General features: G+C 28.8%; 3 protein-coding genes across 4 annotated transcripts; 1 reads left to right on the top strand and 2 right to left on the bottom strand.

The window, feature by feature from the left end:
* Positions 1 to 267: 267 nt before the first annotated feature.
* Positions 268 to 5580, bottom strand: LOC113547977 (regulator of telomere elongation helicase 1 homolog). Its single transcript, XM_026948583.1, is given in 16 exon segments — positions 268 to 404; positions 497 to 647; positions 741 to 1133; positions 1210 to 1449; positions 1536 to 1787; positions 1846 to 2008; positions 2148 to 2212; positions 2276 to 2417; positions 2987 to 3099; positions 3243 to 3434; positions 3518 to 3643; positions 3645 to 3731; positions 3856 to 3969; positions 4055 to 4485; positions 4990 to 5179; positions 5249 to 5580. Coding segments are annotated over 16 exon segments (2847 nt in total). The 5' UTR covers positions 5351 to 5580; the 3' UTR covers positions 268 to 318.
* Positions 5581 to 10112: 4532 nt separating this feature from the next.
* LOC113549911 (probable protein phosphatase 2C T23F11.1) lies at positions 10113 to 15382 on the bottom strand. 2 transcript variants are annotated; one of them, XM_026951425.1, is made up of 7 exons: positions 15039 to 15382; positions 14594 to 14797; positions 13335 to 13432; positions 13165 to 13272; positions 12872 to 13097; positions 12633 to 12724; positions 10690 to 10956 (listed from the first exon to the last, which is right to left on the bottom strand). In XM_026951425.1, exons 2-7 carry the CDS (start codon positions 14778 to 14780, stop codon positions 10690 to 10692), a joined length of 978 nt encoding a protein of 325 aa, XP_026807226.1. In that variant the 5' UTR covers positions 14781 to 14797; positions 15039 to 15382. The 2 variants fall into 2 exon arrangements, with proteins under 2 accessions (XP_026807228.1, XP_026807226.1); XM_026951427.1 differs by lacking the exon at positions 15039 to 15382 and having other exon boundaries at positions 10113 to 10956; positions 14594 to 14780.
* Positions 15383 to 15600: 218 nt separating this feature from the next.
* On the top strand, positions 15601 to 19688 carry LOC113549910 (eukaryotic translation initiation factor 3 subunit M). The gene is made up of 6 exons (XM_026951424.1): positions 15601 to 15955; positions 17158 to 17435; positions 17508 to 17726; positions 17813 to 18078; positions 19198 to 19341; positions 19397 to 19688. The coding sequence occupies exons 1-6, from the start codon at positions 15911 to 15913 to the stop codon at positions 19591 to 19593; spliced, it is 1149 nt and encodes a 382-aa protein (XP_026807225.1). The 5' UTR covers positions 15601 to 15910; the 3' UTR covers positions 19594 to 19688.
* The last annotated feature ends 208 nt before the right edge of the window (positions 19689 to 19896 follow it).

The following is a 19896-nucleotide window of genomic DNA, read 5'->3' as shown; positions in this document are numbered from 1 at the left end:
ACAATACTCATGGAAAAAATTAAATAATTATTTTCCAAAATAGTCAAATTCGTATTAATATGTCTTGGCTTGACAAAAAAATACTATTACACCATTATAACAGATATAAAAACATCAATTAGTATTAAAATTGAAATATTTCTAAATAAGCAATTAACACATATGTATCCTTTATTCAATAAAATATTTAAATATACGATAATAAAAATTAAAAAATAAACTACAAAATTGTAATGCATTACATTTTTTATAAAATTGATGTTTCATAAAAATTATTTATGTCATTAGTAGGAAAAATAAAATTATATGGTTCATTAATTACACATCATGTTCTACTCTTAATCCAGCACAATAATTTAATAACAGTTGGCTATTTGAATCTTTATTAAAAAAATCTTTTAGACCTGAAACATTTCAATTCGGCAATATTAAAATCAATCATTTATTAAGGAGTTATTATGATTTGAATTTATAAATGCACAGTAATATAATTTACCTAGCAAAATACTAATAATCTCTTGAGTTTTTTTTGGAAATAACTTGTCTAGATTTTCAATTAATTCATTACAATTTTTTTCTGTCATATATTTTTTAACAATACTGACAAACTTTGTGTATGTATCATTTTCTTTTAGTACAGTTCGAACCTATATGTAACAAAAAATAAAAATAACACAATTATATAATCTGTTAAATTAAAATTTGGTTTAAAAAGTTGTTAACTAAAAACAAATACTTACTTTTGTCATAAAATTAATAGTTTTATTTTTTGAGTCCACTATTGTTTTGGGATACTCAATTTTATTGGGTATTATTTTTAATTTACGCTTTTTAACTACAGGTTTTAAATCAGATGTTACATCAATTTTTAAAGGCTGACTTTCTGAAATGGTGTTGATTATTGTTTGCTCTTCAAAGATATCAACAAACTCTAAAATGCTATTAGAACTACTAGAGATGATCGATGTACTTTTTTTTTCTATTTTTTTATTATCTTTACTACAGTAACTTTCATAAAGTTTTATAGTGTCATCTTCCAATGCTTTTCGTTTAACTGATTCAATCGATCTCAATACAGTAGCTTGAGCAGGCTCATCGAATGTAGCATTTGAAAATAAAACTGCAGAAGGCATCTAAAACATTATTCACAGATTATCAACTATTCTTACATAGTTATCTATTATAATATTAAAGTATATAAATAATTACTGTTGCACCAGAGTTTTTGAAAAATTTCATGTTTTCTCTGTAAGCCATTGAAAACTGATCATATATTTTTAGATGAGGTTGTAACCAGGCAGAGAGTTGTGATTTAATATTAAAACTCGCATAACGTTCGTCACAAAATATAATAGAACCCCAATCACCAATATGTCTAATTACACGTCCCATTGCTTGATTCACAGCTTTAATAGCTTCCAACTTGTACCATTCTTGACCAGATAAACACTAAAATAATTATAACAAAGATAAAAAAAAAAACATAATAAATATTAAATAAATAAATAACAATAAAACTCATTTTTAATTTTTACCTGTGCATTTTCTTTTCTCATTTCATCCAAATATTCTCTTTTCATCACTACCCGTGGATCTTGGTAAGGAGGATAAGGTAGTCCTAATATAATTACAGCTCTAGCTTTCCAATCAGAAAAGTCAAGACCTTCGGAAACTTTTCCTCTATAAACTGCTAACAACATAGCACCCTTGTTTTCTTGAATAGCTTTATAATAATCTTCAATTACAATGTTTAACACATCTTTATTTTTTGGTTCAACAAATATAGACTAGAATAAAATAATATTAATGACAACACTTTATTTCAAATATATATATTTATATTACTTTATTCTTAGTGATTGATGCCCATATATTACAACCCTGCCAATGATTAACACACTGGTCTAAAAATGGGTATGAAGGGAAAAAAACCAAAGTACCTCCAGGTATAATGCGTGAAAAATTTACTAGAGTTTGGCCCAAACTTACAAGAAAATCAGAATTATTCCTAAAAAAAAAAGTAATAATGCCATTAACTAATTAGTAGATCAAAATTAATTTTATTTTATTAAAAACAAATTTAAAAGATTGATTTGATAAACTTTAATAAACAATAATTTTCGATAATTTAAAAATATTTTATTTACCGGCTACTGTAGTTGCATATAAGTGGTTTGTTACTTGGTCCAGATTTTATGACTGATACACATACCTTAAATACAAACAATGTATAAAATAATATTATGATAAATTAATAGTTATTAGTTTAACTAACTTGAGTATTTTTAATGACATGAGCATTTTGCAATTGTACTTTAACTGGAATTCCAATTTCAGAAATAGTTGCAGCTAAAGGAGACAATGTACCACTTGTAAGTATTATACAATGAACATTTCGATTCAATAAGTCTCTCATCCTGTGGAAGTCAACAATTAATTATTCAGAAATTATGCATATTATTATTAAAAATATATACTTTTTTTCCAAAATTTATTAAATCTATCAAAAAACCAATAATTCATTAAATTAATTAAATTTATAACACATTCATATACACATAACAAATACAATAAATTAAGCAATTAGTTACATGACTATTATTCTGAAAACATTTTTTGAGGCATGAAAAACTTTAATGAACACTTTTCTAAAAGTTCTAAGATTATGGACATAATAAGAAGGATAAGCACAATATTTTCAAATTTACATGTAAAGCTAACAGATTTATAAAAATAAAATTATTACATTTTTAAACATAAATATGAATTATTAATTAATTATTTGTATTTTTTTTAAAGCTAGGAATAATTATGTGTGGTGTGTGATATAATTATAATACTATAATAGCCTTTCAAATAAAGTTAGGAAATAAGGGCTGTGTAATGTCTTTATGCAATTACCACTTTTTATTTCATATAATATTTTAAAGATCCTGTAGTAGAACCTACTGCACTTTGCTATACTGAATATAAAGAAAATGCATACCCAAATCCAGGACTAAAGCACCAAAAATTCAAAGTCTTGCCTTTTTTGAGATCTTTTAATTTAACTGTATCATTCTTTGGCTTATATTTACTCTGCTCCAATTGTATGTATGTCTACAAATATAGTTTAAAATGTATTGTAAAAAATATTCGAAACATATTATATAACATAAATAATTAAAAACAAATCAATTATTAAACAATGAATAATAAAAATAAATATAAACAATTTAGATAAATTCTATAATAATTCTTACTCTAAAATATTTGTCTGTATTCTTAGAGTCTCCATTAGTTCCTAAACTTTGTAAAACACATTCTAAAAATTGTTGAAATTTATATAAACATGCTTCTTTAGCTTGATGAGGAGCATTGCTATTAGATGACGACAAATATAACGAAACAGAACTTAAAAAGCTAATAAATTTAGACATGTTTGAAGGTGTTATCTAAAAAAAAAAAAATGACTAGATCAGATTTTAGTTTTCAGAATAGTTACATATTTATATATATATATATGGTAAATACTAACGTCCGCGCCTTGAAGCAGTTTAAATATATACGATCCTTCCATTTTCTTATCGTTGGTACTGTTTGTAAGCTCAATACCATCAATAACTTTTTCTATTTCTAAAAATAATGCTTTTAAAACACATATAGTCATCATCAGAAAATTCTCTAGGTTTTAACTGTATTGGTTCTGTAGAAAATTCTGTATTTTTTTCATCATACAATTGTTTCATAATCTAAATGGATAATAGAAGCTAAATTATATTATAGGGTAGTTCTTAATTCCAATTAATTAATTATTAGGTATGATAATTTATCTTATATTAGTTATAAACAATTACAATTAAGAATATATCTTACATCAGTCACAGCATCAATGCAAAGAGCAATGTCAGTGCTGCTTATTTCTACGGAACAAGATTCTTCACACATCTTTTCAACATTATGTCCTTCGTCAAGAATGATAACATCATCCTAATATAATTACTATTATTAACTTTGGTTAATTCTATGATAAATTGCTTAATAAATAAAAGTGATGAAAGTAATGAATACCTACACTAAATTGGATGTCTTGGGCTTTTCTTGTCCTTGGATCAATAATGTAATTGTATGGAGTGAATAGTATGTCAACATCTTTTTGTAATTCTCTAGACCCATAATATGGACAGCAGTTAAATTTTTTGCCTTTGTTTACTAAATCTTCTATATCTGCAATTCCGTTTTCTACAAATGCTTCTTGAGATTTAAGCTCAACATTATTGTAAAATTGGCATGTGCGAGTGCTTACTTTAGCACGGCATAATGCAATTTTAACAGAAGAAGTTGCTTCTTTCATAACTTCTGGATGAATACACAACTGGTCTCTTGAACCAATTATACCGACTTTCATGTGTTTGTAATTAGTCCGACGAAGTTCTTTCATCACTTGATTAAGCTGAGTGTGAGTTCGTGAGCCATAAATAATACGTGGCGGTCGAATCACTCCATCTAACAAAGGTTAAAGAAAAATAATGGATATTTAAATTTAAAATGTTGGATAAGTTGCTCTTCTATATATTATAGTAGTTGTTGAGTGTATTCAGTCATTGAGACTACTAAAATAAATACATTCAATTCAAATTCAATGGTGACTGATAAATGATTGCAATTAAAAAGCGATTCTGAACAGTCTGTCTAGTGGCGTTTATTTCTAAAAATATTTTAAATATTGTAATTAATTTAAATTTCCTACTAAAGGACTACTACTTATAAGTAATATGGTAAGTTGAACTTATTTTTGTCAAATCAATCACATAGTTCATACCTGCATGTTATATAAATTACTATTAATTTTTATTTCTTTTTTTCGAGTTTATCCCGATTATTTTATAGTGTGTGATTTTAATCCAAAATTGAAGATTGCAACATATTACTCCTGTAAGACTAACACATTTATAGCACTGTTCAAAACCTAAAATACCTAAACTACTACTAAAAAATTTGAAAGCTTACTCCAAGCACTGCCTGGATTCTTGTCAACGCCAGCTGCTGTATTGACCGACATAGATATGCTACTCTCCGTCGGACACATTCGATTGGCTTGAATCGCTGCTTTTTTGGCCATCAGCCAGGCCAAAGACGAACACAACAAAGACAGAGTTTTTCCAGTCCCAGTGGGTGACTCCAGAACACCATTGTGTCCCTGAAAACGTAAAACTCAACGTACACACACTGATTAAATAAACGAAACCAATAACGATGCACTGCTTACGTTTTGCAAACATTCCAGAACCTTTTCGATGTATTGTTTCTGAACTTCGTACGGTTCGTAGGGAAAATCTACCAACACTCCTTTGCATTCAAACGACGTCATTTTTTACTCGTACCCGAAAAATACGCTTAGGAAACTCTCAAATACATTATGCGTATGACAATCAATAGACGGTGGTGCCACAAACCTTAAACGGTTACGGCTGAAAAATTCAATTTACTTAATGCGAAAATCCGGTACTCAGTAATAGCACTCGTCAAAAACTCTGAAACGAGTTAAGTACTATAGGTAGAAATATATAGGTATAATTCTAAATTATTAAATCGAATGACTTCGACGTTATCAACTATGATTGAATTATTCAAAAACCATTATCGCTCTTTTTGTGCTATAAAAGCGCGGGATTTTTATCGATAATACAGACATCTTTGTTATCTATTAATCTTGTACGATAAGGGGGTGAAAGGGTTAAGCTTAAGATTTTCGTACTCTCGTCAGTAGTAGTGTTCTTAGTTCTAGCCGTTCTAGGTCAGTGGTTCCAAATTGGCAGTGGTCCGCGGACCCCCTGGGGTCTTCGTGTTGATGTTGGAGGGGGGGGGTCCGTGGTTGTGTAGATATATAATAGGATTTAATCGTGTGTAGTACTGAAGTGATATTTTTATTTTATTTTAGTAGAATTATTAAATTCGTAATGGTTTGAAATTCCAGGTATTTTGAAAAGTTTTGAACTATCTCTATTCTCTATTGAAACTCTATTATCGCGAAAAAGGTCGACAATACATTTATTATAAATGTATATCATTTTCATAATTAAACAAAATTGAAAAATAAGTACTTAAAATATGTAGAAATAAGGGTCATTGGCGGAAATCGGGGGAGCTTACCAAGCCCCCTCAAACATTCTTGTAAACATAAAAATTTTGTAGTTTCATTTTCATATATTATATTCTTAAAAAACAAGAAATATAACACATAATAATTTTTATATTTTGTTAGTATAATATTTTACATAATATTTTATACGAAAATTAAAATTATAAGTTGGAACACTGTTCTATAGTGATTTGTTTCATCATCGTCTGCCGAATAAAACAAAATATATAAAATTATATTAATTTAGAAATACAATATACAGTGATTTTTTTTATCATAAAACACTCATTATTTCAATAAGTATTCATGTTTTTGAAAACATTTTTTTACATAGTTTCAAGTTGTTAAAAAAACAACGTTTTTATTAAAAAATTACATTTTTAAATATTTTTTTAAACATGAATGTGTTGTCATCTTTTTGAATGACAACATAGAGTTTTAATTTCATAATCCAAATCAGAATAATTTTCTGAGTATTTTGATACATAAAAATCGAATATAAGGCGAGTAGTTAATGAGTTAAACGTATTTAAAGTTTAGACAAGCGGAGTAGTGCACAAACATTTTGCAGGGTAACCCCATACAAATCTAAACTTTAAATCTATCTCACTAAATGAAAACGAAAATAAAATCCATTAGGTATACATACGTAATGCATACAATTAATAAATTTCTAACGGTTTTGGTTTATGAGAAAAATCGTAGCCCCCTCTCCCAACTTTTTCAATGGATTTCCGCCTATGATAAGGGGTCCGTGACATCATACTAAATGGGAAGCACTGTTCTAGGTAAATGCTAAACAAGCCTCGGGAAAAAAAAAGGCTAGGAATAAAATACTTGGAACCCACCTCGGGGAAACCATTATTAACGTCGCTTGAAAAATAAATTTAAATATCTTATCGATGGCAATAAATTTACTTATTTTATGATAAAAAAAAAGTTAACGAAAGACAGTTCACAATGTTCCCATTTAATGGTTTGGGTAAAAAAAAATGGCGGTATCGGGTCTTTTTCCAGGGCGGGCTAAAAGGAGGCCGACATCAATTAGGGCAGGCACAGTCACACGATTGTGACACAAATGATGACCGGCGTGGTGGGGCCATGGGGGGAACAGCAATGCCATAATGGACCTACGGTCTCCCCGACCTCGACCTTCTCGATGTTGACGCTGTTGGCTGACTATTATACACAGCCAATTTAATAATACCAATCGTTCTGTATACACGTAATTCCGGACCATCCAATAACAAACTTACCTACTGTCCACGTTAAACACGCGTGTATAGATGTACGTTGTACAGCGTAAGGTATACGAATAGAGTTCTACCCAACGTAAACGAAAAACAAACTTAGCTAAACGTATTTATTATACCAATAATATACGTATGACGTATGTCGTTACGATGAACCTCATTGGTTACGATATCACCACTTCGCAAAGCTAATAATTTAGTTCTTATTGTGCATATTTTTGCACTTTTTAAAAAATTTTACTTTGAATGCACTTTTTACTGTTCTGAGGACGTTCCTCTAGTTTTTAGACAATTATTCATATTTATTCATTAACTCTTATCTTAAATAGGTATTAGGCGATTTGCTCACGCGTTTCGGTAAAATCCACTAAAGTTTTTAAATATCAAACCATTTTGTTATTTATTAGATTCGTTTATGGATGTGCCATGAGCCGATAACGTTTACGATGCTAGCCGCTAGGTATTGAACTCGACTATATGAACAACTCGTGAACTGTTCATAATCAATATCTATGGAGTCGAGCCTCGCAAGTTGAATAGAACTCACAAATCGGGAGTTGGTGGGTCGACCCATTATAGTGAGCCGAGTTGAATGATTCAGTTCACCAGAGTAAGTCGAAATTCCCATCCCTAAATTGTCGTATACTCTGTCCACGGCTGTCCAGCGATAGAACGCCCCGCAGACCGACCAAAATCAGTTTTTCTGCGCATACCCAGCCATAAGTGAACAATGGACCAGTTCTTATGGCATAATGGTGACGCAGGGGGTTGCGCAGGATCGGCGCGTTCTCTCGCTGGACAGATTATGGGACATAGGTAGGTATATTAACAAAGTATATGCATGTACTAAAAGTACCCTTATTTTAAACGTAGATTATACGTATTATTATCATGTTTACTGGGATATGGTAATTTTTCAGAATCGTCTAAAATTAGATTTATATTATGATAACCATATAACCATTTCCGTGAACAACACAAAACAACGTAATTCGTAAATAACCTACAGTTATGTTTGTGTAACTGTACGTGTGAAATAGAAAGACCAGACCCCGGAATTACACATTTATTTTTATAACTATAGCTACGTAACAACTAATAATATTTGAGAAAATACAAATTCAAATTTGTGTGTAAAATCAGAGCCGTGCCGTGGGGGGGGGCACAAGGGGCACGGTCTAAAGGTACGCCAAAAAAATTGAAATGCATAATGATAAGAAATCGTTAGAAAATAAGGCACGGCTCTGTGTAAAATCAAGAATAATTTCGAGGTGGGGTCCGTCTTTGACGCCGCAATTGCTACGAGTGTATAAAACGAGTTCTAAAGATATTCTAAGATAAATTGCGTGTGTATAAGATATAACGCATGTAACCTATTGATTGCATTTTTTTCTTCTTGTTATTGCTGAATGCATTATCTGCCAAGCTCATTGAAAGCCAATTGTATGTGGTCTGCTGCCGAGTGCTACAGCAAAATTTCGTATCTAATTTTAGTGTGGAACATAAATAATAATTTCCAATTTTACGAATTATTCAAGTTGAGATTTTATACATTTTTCGCGACTTTGTATCTGTTCTCCAAAATATTGTACATCGCGAGTCGATAAAGCCTTATATTATAGGTATCAATGCACTATAATAAATTGTATCATGTTGTAATCGATGACATAATGAATATCGAATTGTTGATCACTGATGTCAGATTAATGGTTGTCTATTGCGTCATAAATTCTACTATTTTAAGAATTTTAATATAAACCACAAGTCGGTACAAGGCATAGCTAAATATATATTTAGCCATGAGTACAACCTTTATAGCATAGTATAGTACACTGTATATATGATGTAGCCCATAATTTTTAAACTTTTAATTGAGTGTCACATTAAAACACTAATCAGATACGTGTTAAATTGCATCTTAGTTATCCCATAGAACTCATAGAAGACATTTACAGGAAAAAATAATATTACAAATTCCAAATACCACTAACATCATATGCCTATGCATAACTAGTCTTTTAAGTTATGGGGGGAGGGGGCTGGATTCTTATTAAAGTTTTATAGCAAAGTTTTTCTAATTAGATTATTATTTATTGTTTCTAACGTTTATATTGGTGTTCACAGCCGATTTGAATGATTATTCGTTAATATGAAAACATTATACATATTTTACACTGTGGGCCAAAATAAAGTCAATACTAATATGCCTATAAGCACATTGCACATACATTTACCCAAAAATTCCGGAGGTGCTGAAACCCTCCTTGGTTACACCTATGAATTCATATGAGTGACCACACTGTCCAGACTTATTTTTATTCAATACCAGAATCAAAAATATAATAACATACTTCAAACTCTGAAATACAAAAGCATGATTTTAAATAAATGGCATGCTGAACTGCCATAGTAAAAATTAGTAGGAAAAAAGGTTGCAAATACCTGATATAAGTCATTCAAATTGTAGACTGAGGACATAAATCTTACGTTTAAATAGTTCAATGCAATTATCATGGGTTAATATCCTTATTTAAATAATTCATATTTTTAAATTTGTTGATATGTTCAGGGATTATGGATATGTGATATTGGTTTAACATACTATCAATCTAGGAAACCATATTTTTATTTCAAATACTAGTAGTTAACTATAATGACATGTTTTTTTTTTAAGTTATATAACTCTTAAAACTATTAAAAATATAATATTAATTGATATTACTCAATCATTTAACAAATACAAGTTGTACTATTATTTTATTAATATTCATTCACAAAAATTATAATACGGCCAGTCCTTTGGGTGCTAAAAACTAAACGTCTGATTGTACAAATATTTTGTTTAAAATTACATAACATTTAACGCACTATGTTTCGTATTAAAATATTTATGTATAATTTTGTTTCATTTTCAACTCATGCTCTAAAAATTAACATCATCCTCTAAAGTACTGGATGGACTAGTGTGTTACATGAAATTGTTATTTACATCATTAGTGTTCCAATTATGTATTAGACATTAGTATATCATAGCATATTATATATATATAAAAAAAAACTTATATAAATACAAAAATGACTTGGGATTTATATAGGGAAATTATATTACTTTTTATCTACAAGAGATAATTATAAAAAGGAAAAAAAATGTTAAGTAAAATATAATATTATGACACAAACAATTTAAAATATTTTCCCAGTGCTATTATGTACACAATTATTATTATTATTAATATTAATTTATTGCCAAAAAACAAATGATGTGTGAGAACCAAAGTAAAATAAAGTATAAATAAAACAATGCTCAAGAAAATACTAGTGCTTGGATTTGGGACTTAATGGTGGGGAGCCACTACTTGGGTAGTTTATTGATTTTGCAGCTGAAGGTTTAGAACATTGTACTTGTAATTCTTTCCAAGTACGGTCTTCGCCTAGGAAACAAACTATTACAACTGTCATATTGTCACACCCAAGACCTCCCATTTGACCATTGGGTGCTAGACACCTTGTCATTAAATCTTCACATATATCCTCAGGCTCCATGCCATTGCTGACACGGAAACGTACAAACTCTACAACTTCCTAAAACATAAAAAAAAAAATGTAAAAAGAATATTTTATGATATTATACAAAGATTAAGTGATATTATAGTACATTAAATTAAAACATTTACACTACCATAAATATTATAATCCATTATATTTTTAACAATATAATTCTTAATATTTAATATTATTTTAACTGTTTATAAATTAAATGAACAAATATCAGAATTAAATTTCATTAAAAGATAAAAAAAAAAAAAAGAAGACAAGTAGCTATCACTTTGCTGTAAATTAGTTGTCAAATGGGTCACTACATGGGTGTGTTAAATTTGAATTCAATGATATATCATTGTACATGGAAAAGTACTTTGATTGGGGACGGTCTTTCAGTCTATATAACTAAGTATATTATGTTATATGTTTTTTTGATATAGCTATTAACCCTTCATTGGTCACGTGGAGAGAGAATCTCTCACCACGATCATATTTTTGTCACCACTGCCTTTGACCTCAGTTTATTGACTATTAGTTATACTATTACCTTATCAGATACTCCTCATAATATTAGAACTCTACAAAGAATTTTGTAATACTAAAACATGGTGTAAAAATGTAGCAAAAAAATGCTAAACTGCGATTCCTGTATATGTAATACGCAAATTCAAGAATAAAACATTTTTTCCTTTTTTTTTTTATATTAACAATAATATGTTAATGCACGATTATTTAAATTGTAATGTGTAATGTATATATTTTTAAGTAGCTTATTTACATAATAAATGTGTTTTGGTAGTTTAAAACATTATATGACATTTAAAGAAGGTGAGAGAACCTCTCACCATGCGACCAAAGAAGTAAAACAAAAAAGACACGACCAACGATGGGTTAATGTCATTTATTTCACTTGATATAATTTTTTCTTGGATAACGTAGTACTTGATTAAATATTATTTAAATAATAAACATTTATACCACCATATTAAAACAATTTATAAAAATTAAATTTTATGTTTCTATAAATACCCTGTAAAACAGCAAAACTAGATGATTCATGACATAAATAAACATTAAATATATAAGATTTTAAAGTAAATCAAGTCATTGTAAACAATAAAAATTTCATAATAATAAAAGATACATACAAGTTACATATCCTAACCTTCTGTTACCACAAAAATTTTTAAAATTATAACAAAGTAAAATTAACATCGTTATTTATTATTTAAATAGATAATTTCGTCAAAATTTGAACTTAAGATGTTTATAAAAAATTCTTAATAAGATTTTTAAATATTTTGGTTCTAGTATACTTCTACTTTTGTAGGATCTTGTTATAAATGTTTAAGAATTTTTACCCAGTGTATAAGAAAAAAATATTCATAAAATATAAAAAAAAACTAAAAGAAATTGAAAATGTCACATTTCTAAAAATAGCTCAAAAAAGTTAAAAACTTTAAAATTGTATCATTAAATGAAAATGATAATATTGGTAAAAGTTTCAAGGATCGATAGTAATTTTTATTTTGATCTTTCTAAAGTATAAACTAGATACAACTTTTCTATCCAAGACCAACTCTATTTTTGAAAATAAATAACACATTGTAAAATCTTGTCACATCAATACAATCACTTCATCAATTTAAAATATATTATTTTATAATATTATGATTATATATATCACACTATTACACTTTACTTAAAATATGTCTTACTTCATTAGTCATTACATCCCAAATGCCATCACATGCTAAGACAATGAATTCTAAGTCCTTTGTAACTGATTTTACTTCGATATCAGGCCAGGCTAGAAATTAAATTTAATGATGTATTTAAAACATTTTATTTCATTACATATTTTATATTATATAAGTACAATTATATATTTTTACTTTTCGAATGTTATGAAAGTTTAACAGAATTATATTTAATAAAATCATAGTAAATAACTCACCAATAACAATTTGTTCATCTAATTTCTTTTGGTCATTTTTTTTGAATATGTAATCACCTAGAGCTCTGGATAGAGCTAAGTTGCCATTCACCCTGTTAAACATGACCCAACCACCAGCTGCTTCAATCCTTTTAGTTTCTAACTCATTATTTGGTTTGTGGTCATATGATAATGGTTCAACTTTACCACATACTGATGCAATCGCTCTTGAATCTCCAACATTTGCCTAGATATTAAGAAAAATATGAATTAGAAAGCATCAGATAAATAAATTAACCATTATTTTTCCTTACACAATACATTTTTTTATCTTTAACTAAAACAACTACAGCAGTTGACCCAGCGAGCTCGTCTTTTAACACTTCGTCTTCAGCCATAGCAGTATCCATATCCATAAAACCCTAAAATGATAATTCAAGGTACTATAAATGCTATATTGGAACATTTAATAGTACTGTATTACCAATTGTAAGGCATCACTAATTTTATTTTCTTCATATTCTGGCCTCTTGGTAATAAATTTATGTAAATTCTTGCCAGCATACTGCGCTATTCTTGCTCCTAAAATAAAATAGTGATAAGAATAGAATAATTAAAATTTAAAAGGACATAATTTTTATCTTGTTAGTTTTATAGATAAAATTATGCCCTTAAAAGCATGTTTAATTTTGAGAAACTTAACTTAGAAAGGCAATAAATAAAGTTTTAAGGTGTTGGATTATTAATAATATAAATAAAAATAAAAAATAACATTATAAAAACTTTGAAACTCATTATTAAATTGTAATTAATATTACTTTTTTTATGTAATTTATCATATTCCAATAGCTACAAATTCAATAGTACAACTGATAAAGGATTAATTTCAATATTTAATTAAGAATGAGTAAATATATCTATGATACCTAAAATTGGTCTTACACAAATCAAGTAAGTATAAATAGCACAATAACCAAATTGTAAAACTAATAAAAAAATTAAGTAAATAATAGGTATTGCGGATTCAACATTGAAAAACATATAATAAGAAAGAACTATTACAGGTCAGCAAAAAATAAACCCTAAAAAAATACTATGTAAAAAAAAAAAATCAATTATTGGAAAAAAGTTGCTTCAAGTTTTTAAGGCATAAAACCACTTATAGGGTTTATAGTTAGAGGGTACTAAACAAATAATGTGACTAAAGGGTGGAATAATTGTTTTGCATAACTATTTGGACTTAAGTATCTAATTAATTATAAAAATGAAAATATCTATGGATGAAATAAAATTGATATTAAATGTTGAAGGAGATTAAGTAGAAAAAAGCAAAGACAAACTTGTATCGTAGAAAAATGTTTACAAATTGTAAATAAGTATATTAAAGATATACAACCAGACAAAATTGGTATGTATTAGGTTTTTTAACACCTGAAAGTCATAGACAATGTTTTTAATTGTATAAGCTATGGACTGTATTCTACAGGTATTTCTTCATTTAACAATATGCATTTAATATGTGTTTCTAATTTTTAAAAGCTAAATTCTATTGTTATTTTATTATTTATATAATGGATTAAGTATTATGATCATATACTATACCTATATATTAACCATTGACCTTTTTTTTTCTAGATTCATTATAATGTGCATCAACGATTTTTTAAAATAAAAACCGGTGCAAGTGTTTTTTTTTATGACATGTTAAATTTGTAGTTTCTATTCTCTTAAAATAATTATTACCACCATGACCATCATAAACTCCAAAAAATGCAGCTTTCGGATCATCCGGAAGTGCCAGTATATGAGTGTGGGAATCTTCCATGTTGATTCTCCATCCTTGCATAGAGCTGGAACCAACTTTTAAATACTGATTCTGACAACTTTCCGTATGTTTTGTAGTCACCGGTTCTGATAATGTCTGACCCATAGTAGTGCTCTGATAAACTAAAACAATCACAATATGTATAAGCTAGCATAGTAGCATCACTTTGGAAACGGGTAGACGACGACCGACATTGTCACTCAAGCTACATGGTGGTGGCTGATGACAGTCGTCGAGCAGTGGAACAATGGATTGGCGAATCATTTATTTTTGACTTTCCCATTACTTCACCAAAGGGATCAGCAGTTGGGCGAATTTTGTTCATGAAAATTACTACAACCAGTCTAAAAATGACCTACTTACACTTTTATTAATTTTACGATTCAATAAAAACGACAAACTGTGTGTCTAATCTTCCATCTCATGGCGCATATCATCGGGATCGGATATAATTGGTTTTACGTTGCTCGTTCGATTAAGTTTCCTATCGGACTTTGACAAAACCTGTAATGAACAACGGACAGAGACGGCGACGACGATGATGTGACGGGTGGACGTGAAGACGATATTATCGTGTTGTACGAACGACGGTGATGTGCGACGTGCGACGATATCGGATATTGTTTCAGCGAAATTACAATGTAGATTTTTGCTTTTTATTTTTATTTTTATTTTATTTTATTTACTCGTTCAGTCATTCAGATAATACAATACGAGAAAATGTACAACTGAAGTTGGGAACGCGGTTACGTGGTATACGGTAATGCCGCATAATATTTATGTAGCGCAGATTTGGACGAGAAAAACAAAATGCGACTTCACTCATTCGCCCCCTCAAACACTCGATCGGTGTAAATTCATCAGATTCAGAATTAAACGCATTAATAATATCTCAGGATTTACACTCACAAACGAAGTATAGCGAGCAATAATTATAGTTCGATGCTGTCGGGGGGAACACCGCGCTCAAAAAGTTTTGATAACAAATAACAATAATCGTTGTCAATAATTATTTTTAGTGTTCATCTACGACACTATCAGATATCCTTTCTAGTTTCGACCGCCACCGCCTTGTTGAGGTTAGGAAACGGTTTCGTTTCGCGATCAAAACACAACACATCGCACCACCGCCGACGTCGTCTAGTTCTAGTGTCCACGGTCCACTGTCCGTCGCGACAACGACCACTAAAAGTAATAAAATAAATTCGTGTTCACTGTTGCAAGCCCTACACACGATGGCAGGTCCTCCAACGTTTATCGAGCTGACGCGCGAAGAACAGGTAAGCGAAACAATTTAAGTGTTCAGATCCGCCTAAACGGTATCGAAAGGAATTTAAAACGAAAAGAATTACTTTCACATACATACTGGTCAGGCTTTCTGCAGTTACGTTAGGAATTCTCGGATTCAAATAATGCCTACCTGCGATCGGAGTCAATCAGGCTCGTGTCAATTTTCTTAGTTAGCGTTAGGTTTGGTTTAAAAAATACAAGACTGTTCAGATAGACCCTACCTACAACAGTCAACAATTATTGAGAAGTTTAATTGTTTCAATACATCTGCGCGATATCGTAATCACTATGGCGTATTGTGTGTGTATATTACTTTCAGTGTTGGATTTCTTTGCGGATAGAAATTTGCTCATCGTTTTAATGAAATACCAGCACTTCTTCATTTGTCGCCAGACATCCCCCAAAAAGCATGATTTAATTAAACAAATTTTGGAAAAGTTAAAATGTTTTTTAATTTTATTTATAGTTTGCCTTAGCAACGACCAATCTCCCTAACTTAAATAGATTATTTAGGTATAGTTGTTATTAAGCCAAATTCAAGAATCAATATTTGTCCATAAATTTAAGAAACTGAAAGTATCAAATATTGCAGTGGCTTACAATTTTATAAAAAATATCTAATAAATACACACATGCATGTATAATATAATAATCTAAATTGATAACAACCTAATTTAACTGTTGTAACAATTGTTGATTTGGTATTAATTATAACTTGTGAGTAATAATATTTGTTGATTTTATACTTAAGCAAAACCGTTTTTTATGAGAGGTTTCTCTTTTGTTTTGGCTCTCACTCTAATCTCTTAATCCAAAGCATATTAACTAATACAATTCTTGTTTTTCTTCCCATGACCCATGAATATTAAATTGTGTAGACTTACTAAACTAATTTATTGCTTCTTTCATTAAGATATTCTTGTAAATTTTTACTTAGTTATACTAGTATTGTTTCTACAGATATAAATTGTGGAGGTATTTATATAAAAAATAAATGTAAGTCTTTATGGACTTTATAAAATTTTATAATTTATTATCACTGATTGAGAATATATTATTATTAGCCATAGGTATTAATTATCTACTATTAAGGTATGATTTTTATAGCGTTTATTCATTGATTTTGATTTTTCATCCATTAGAATCAATTGAAATACAAATAATATCTAATAATATGCTATTTTGTTTGTAGGCTTTAGAGTTAAGGTCATATCTGCGCAGCATTGGCGCTACTTTACAAGAGAAGGCAACAGATAACATTGAAGAAGATATGAAAGAAATCATATCTAAGTGTGATGCTTGTTTAAAAACAGACTTGTCAGATGCTGATATTGAAAGCTTTTTATGTTCTATTGTATCAGTGATTATTGGAATTGGTACTTTAGATGTGGAGAGCAACCTTGTTACTGCATTTAGTCAAAAACTTTCTAAGTATGAAGAAGAACGTTTCAGCAATACCATACTTAAGACGTAAGTGAGATTACATAATAAATTCAAATAATTTTTTTTTTTAAATCTACTAATATATATTTTTTATCTCAGTTTATGGCTATTGCACGGTACAGTTGACCCAAAACTACCAGCTCGTTTTCAGTTGTATTCTGATATAATTGATGTAGCGAAACGAAACAAGCAGCTTTTATTGGTGTATGGAGGAATAGATAGTTTAAACAAATCATTACTTTCAATCAGTCATTCCAAAAAACAAAAGCAGTCTCTCCTAAGACAGTTGCATGGTGCACTGATTGAAAATGGACACAGGTTAGATTTCTCTGTTGGTTATTTGTATAAATATTTTTTATTAATTTTGAAACCAAAATAAAATATATCTACTTTTTTTTTTTTAGTGAATTGGCTGCAGAAGTTATGATTGAACTTCTCCGCAATTACACAGCTGATGATGGAAAACAGGCTAAAGATGATGCGAAGAGGTGTATTATCTCTGCTATTGCTGATCCTAAGACATTCTTGTTCGAACCGTTGTTGAGTTTGACTCCTGTTATATCTCTACAAAACTCACCTTTGCACGAGCTCTTGGTTATATTTGTCTCTGGAAATCTTACCAACTATTTAGATTTCTACAAAGGTCACAAGGATTTAATCAAATCTTTAGGTACTAAATTATTATTTATAAAATCTTACATTAATGGTTAAATGTCGGCTACATTTTTCTTTATTCAAAATTAAGAAAGTTAATTAAGAAGATGTCATCCTTATGTGTTGTCTCCGTTTTACAAATATATAACATAGCAAATGTACGTTCAGCAAAATAAATGTTATGCTGTTAGCATCAATGATAGAGTCAATTTGCTTATTAACAAACTTAAAAGTAATACTATTATCTTGAGCATTTATTTTCATAGGCTTTTATTGAGATTTTAATTTTAAAGTGAGTTACAAGCATTTTTAAGTTATAATGTTTTACATAATTATAACTAACTATAATATTATAATATCAATTAAAGCTTATAGCATATAATTGATTCCACTGAACACAAATTGACTATGTTTTACGTTTGTGTTAGACAAAGACAACACGTGCGGATATGTCATCTTATAAAAATAAGTAAATATAGTTAACTGTATATTTTATCCAACATAAGAAGATTTCATTGAAAGATAAATATTGATTTGGAAATTTAATAAAGTTACATTTAGTAAAAACAAAATGATTGTATTATAATATTATCGATTAATATTATATTGTAATTATTAAGCTGTAATGCTAAATTATTCATATTATATTAATAATAAAAAATTATGTTAAATTAGAGGGAGGATTGAACCCTTAAACCCTTGGCACTAATATAGCCTTATATTTTAGTATACTGTATTAAAAACTAGACTTCATTATGATAACAATATCACTGAATAAATTTAAATGATTCCATACTACCACTAAGTTATTAACAAAAACAATATTTCAGTAGTTGAAGCGTATTTTTAAATAGGATAAAATAAATTATAATTGATAGCTTATTTTTTAGCAAATTGTTTAGAAATATACCATGATCTATAATTTCTTAAATGTAACTACATTTCATACTTAATTTTCTTAATTTATATCTTAAATCTCTCTTAGTAAATATTTACTATGTATTATTATTTAGTAAGAATATGTTAACAAAAGTTTGTTCCATTTATAAACAAAATCTCTAGGATTTTAGATATAAATATTAAACATGTAACATTAAATATATAATATAATGTGTCATTTATATTTATTTATCAGCATTAGATCATCAAGCAAATATACACAAGATGAAACTACTGACAGTCATGAGTTTGGCTGAGGACTCTAGCATCATAACATTTGAAACGATACAGCAACAAGTGCAAATAACCGCTGATCAAGTGGAACCATTTTTACTTGAACGTAAGATGATCTGAATTGATTTTTCACTATTTACTAAATTTTTTTATTTTTGTAGTTTTTGGTACTAAATTTGTACGTGGCCGTATGGACCAGGCAGCAAAAAAAGTGAACATTTCAAGCACAATGTACAGGACATTCAGCAAACAGCGCTGGCAAATGTTGAGAAACTCGTTCTTCAGTTGGCGATCATGTCTTAGTGTTATCGAAGAAGGAATGAAAACTGTTGTGTCGAATACTCAAACATCAATTTAAAAATATATATATGTAAGACATGTCAATTAAATCGACATATTTATTAAAACATTTTTTGGAATAAAGAAAGTTTACTTAGTAAAAACCATTGAAAATATTTGTGTTTCAGTCACAATACAATACACATAGTAATATAATTATAGTAATAAAAATTTCCATTATGAATTATACACCAATGATATGAAGTGATATAAATTTATCACAAAAATAAAATTTTAAACTTAGATAATTAAATATTTGAAAAGATTATCTAATAATAATAATAATAATAATAAAAAAGTATTTATAAAATAATGGGCCAAA

The sequence above is a fragment of the Rhopalosiphum maidis genome, chromosome 1 (assembly GCF_003676215.2).
Source record: "Rhopalosiphum maidis isolate BTI-1 chromosome 1, ASM367621v3, whole genome shotgun sequence".
Classification (NCBI taxonomy): domain Eukaryota; kingdom Metazoa; phylum Arthropoda; class Insecta; order Hemiptera; family Aphididae; genus Rhopalosiphum; species Rhopalosiphum maidis.
The sequence above is the reverse complement of the archived record's forward strand: the minus strand, read 5'-3'. Positions and strand labels throughout refer to the sequence as shown.

Excerpts from the sequence above, each read along its gene's own strand:
- LOC113549911 (XM_026951425.1), bottom strand. The coding sequence starts at position 14,780 with ATGGGTCAGACATTATCAGAACCGGTGACTACAAAACATACGGAAAGT. Across the intron at positions 13,098-13,164 it reads AAGATAAAAAAATGTATTGT|GCAAATGTTGGAGATTCAAG; the intron begins GTAAGGAAAAAT and ends CTTAATATCTAG. Across the intron at positions 10,957-12,632 it reads GGGATGTAATGACTAATGAA|GAAGTTGTAGAGTTTGTACG; the intron begins GTAAGACATATT and ends TTTATGTTTTAG.
- LOC113549910 (XM_026951424.1), top strand. The coding sequence starts at position 15,911 with ATGGCAGGTCCTCCAACGTTTATCGAGCTGACGCGCGAAGAACAG. Across the intron at positions 15,956-17,157 it reads AGCTGACGCGCGAAGAACAG|GCTTTAGAGTTAAGGTCATA; the intron begins GTAAGCGAAACA and ends TTTTGTTTGTAG. Across the intron at positions 17,727-17,812 it reads CTGATTGAAAATGGACACAG|TGAATTGGCTGCAGAAGTTA; the intron begins GTTAGATTTCTC and ends TTTTTTTTTTAG.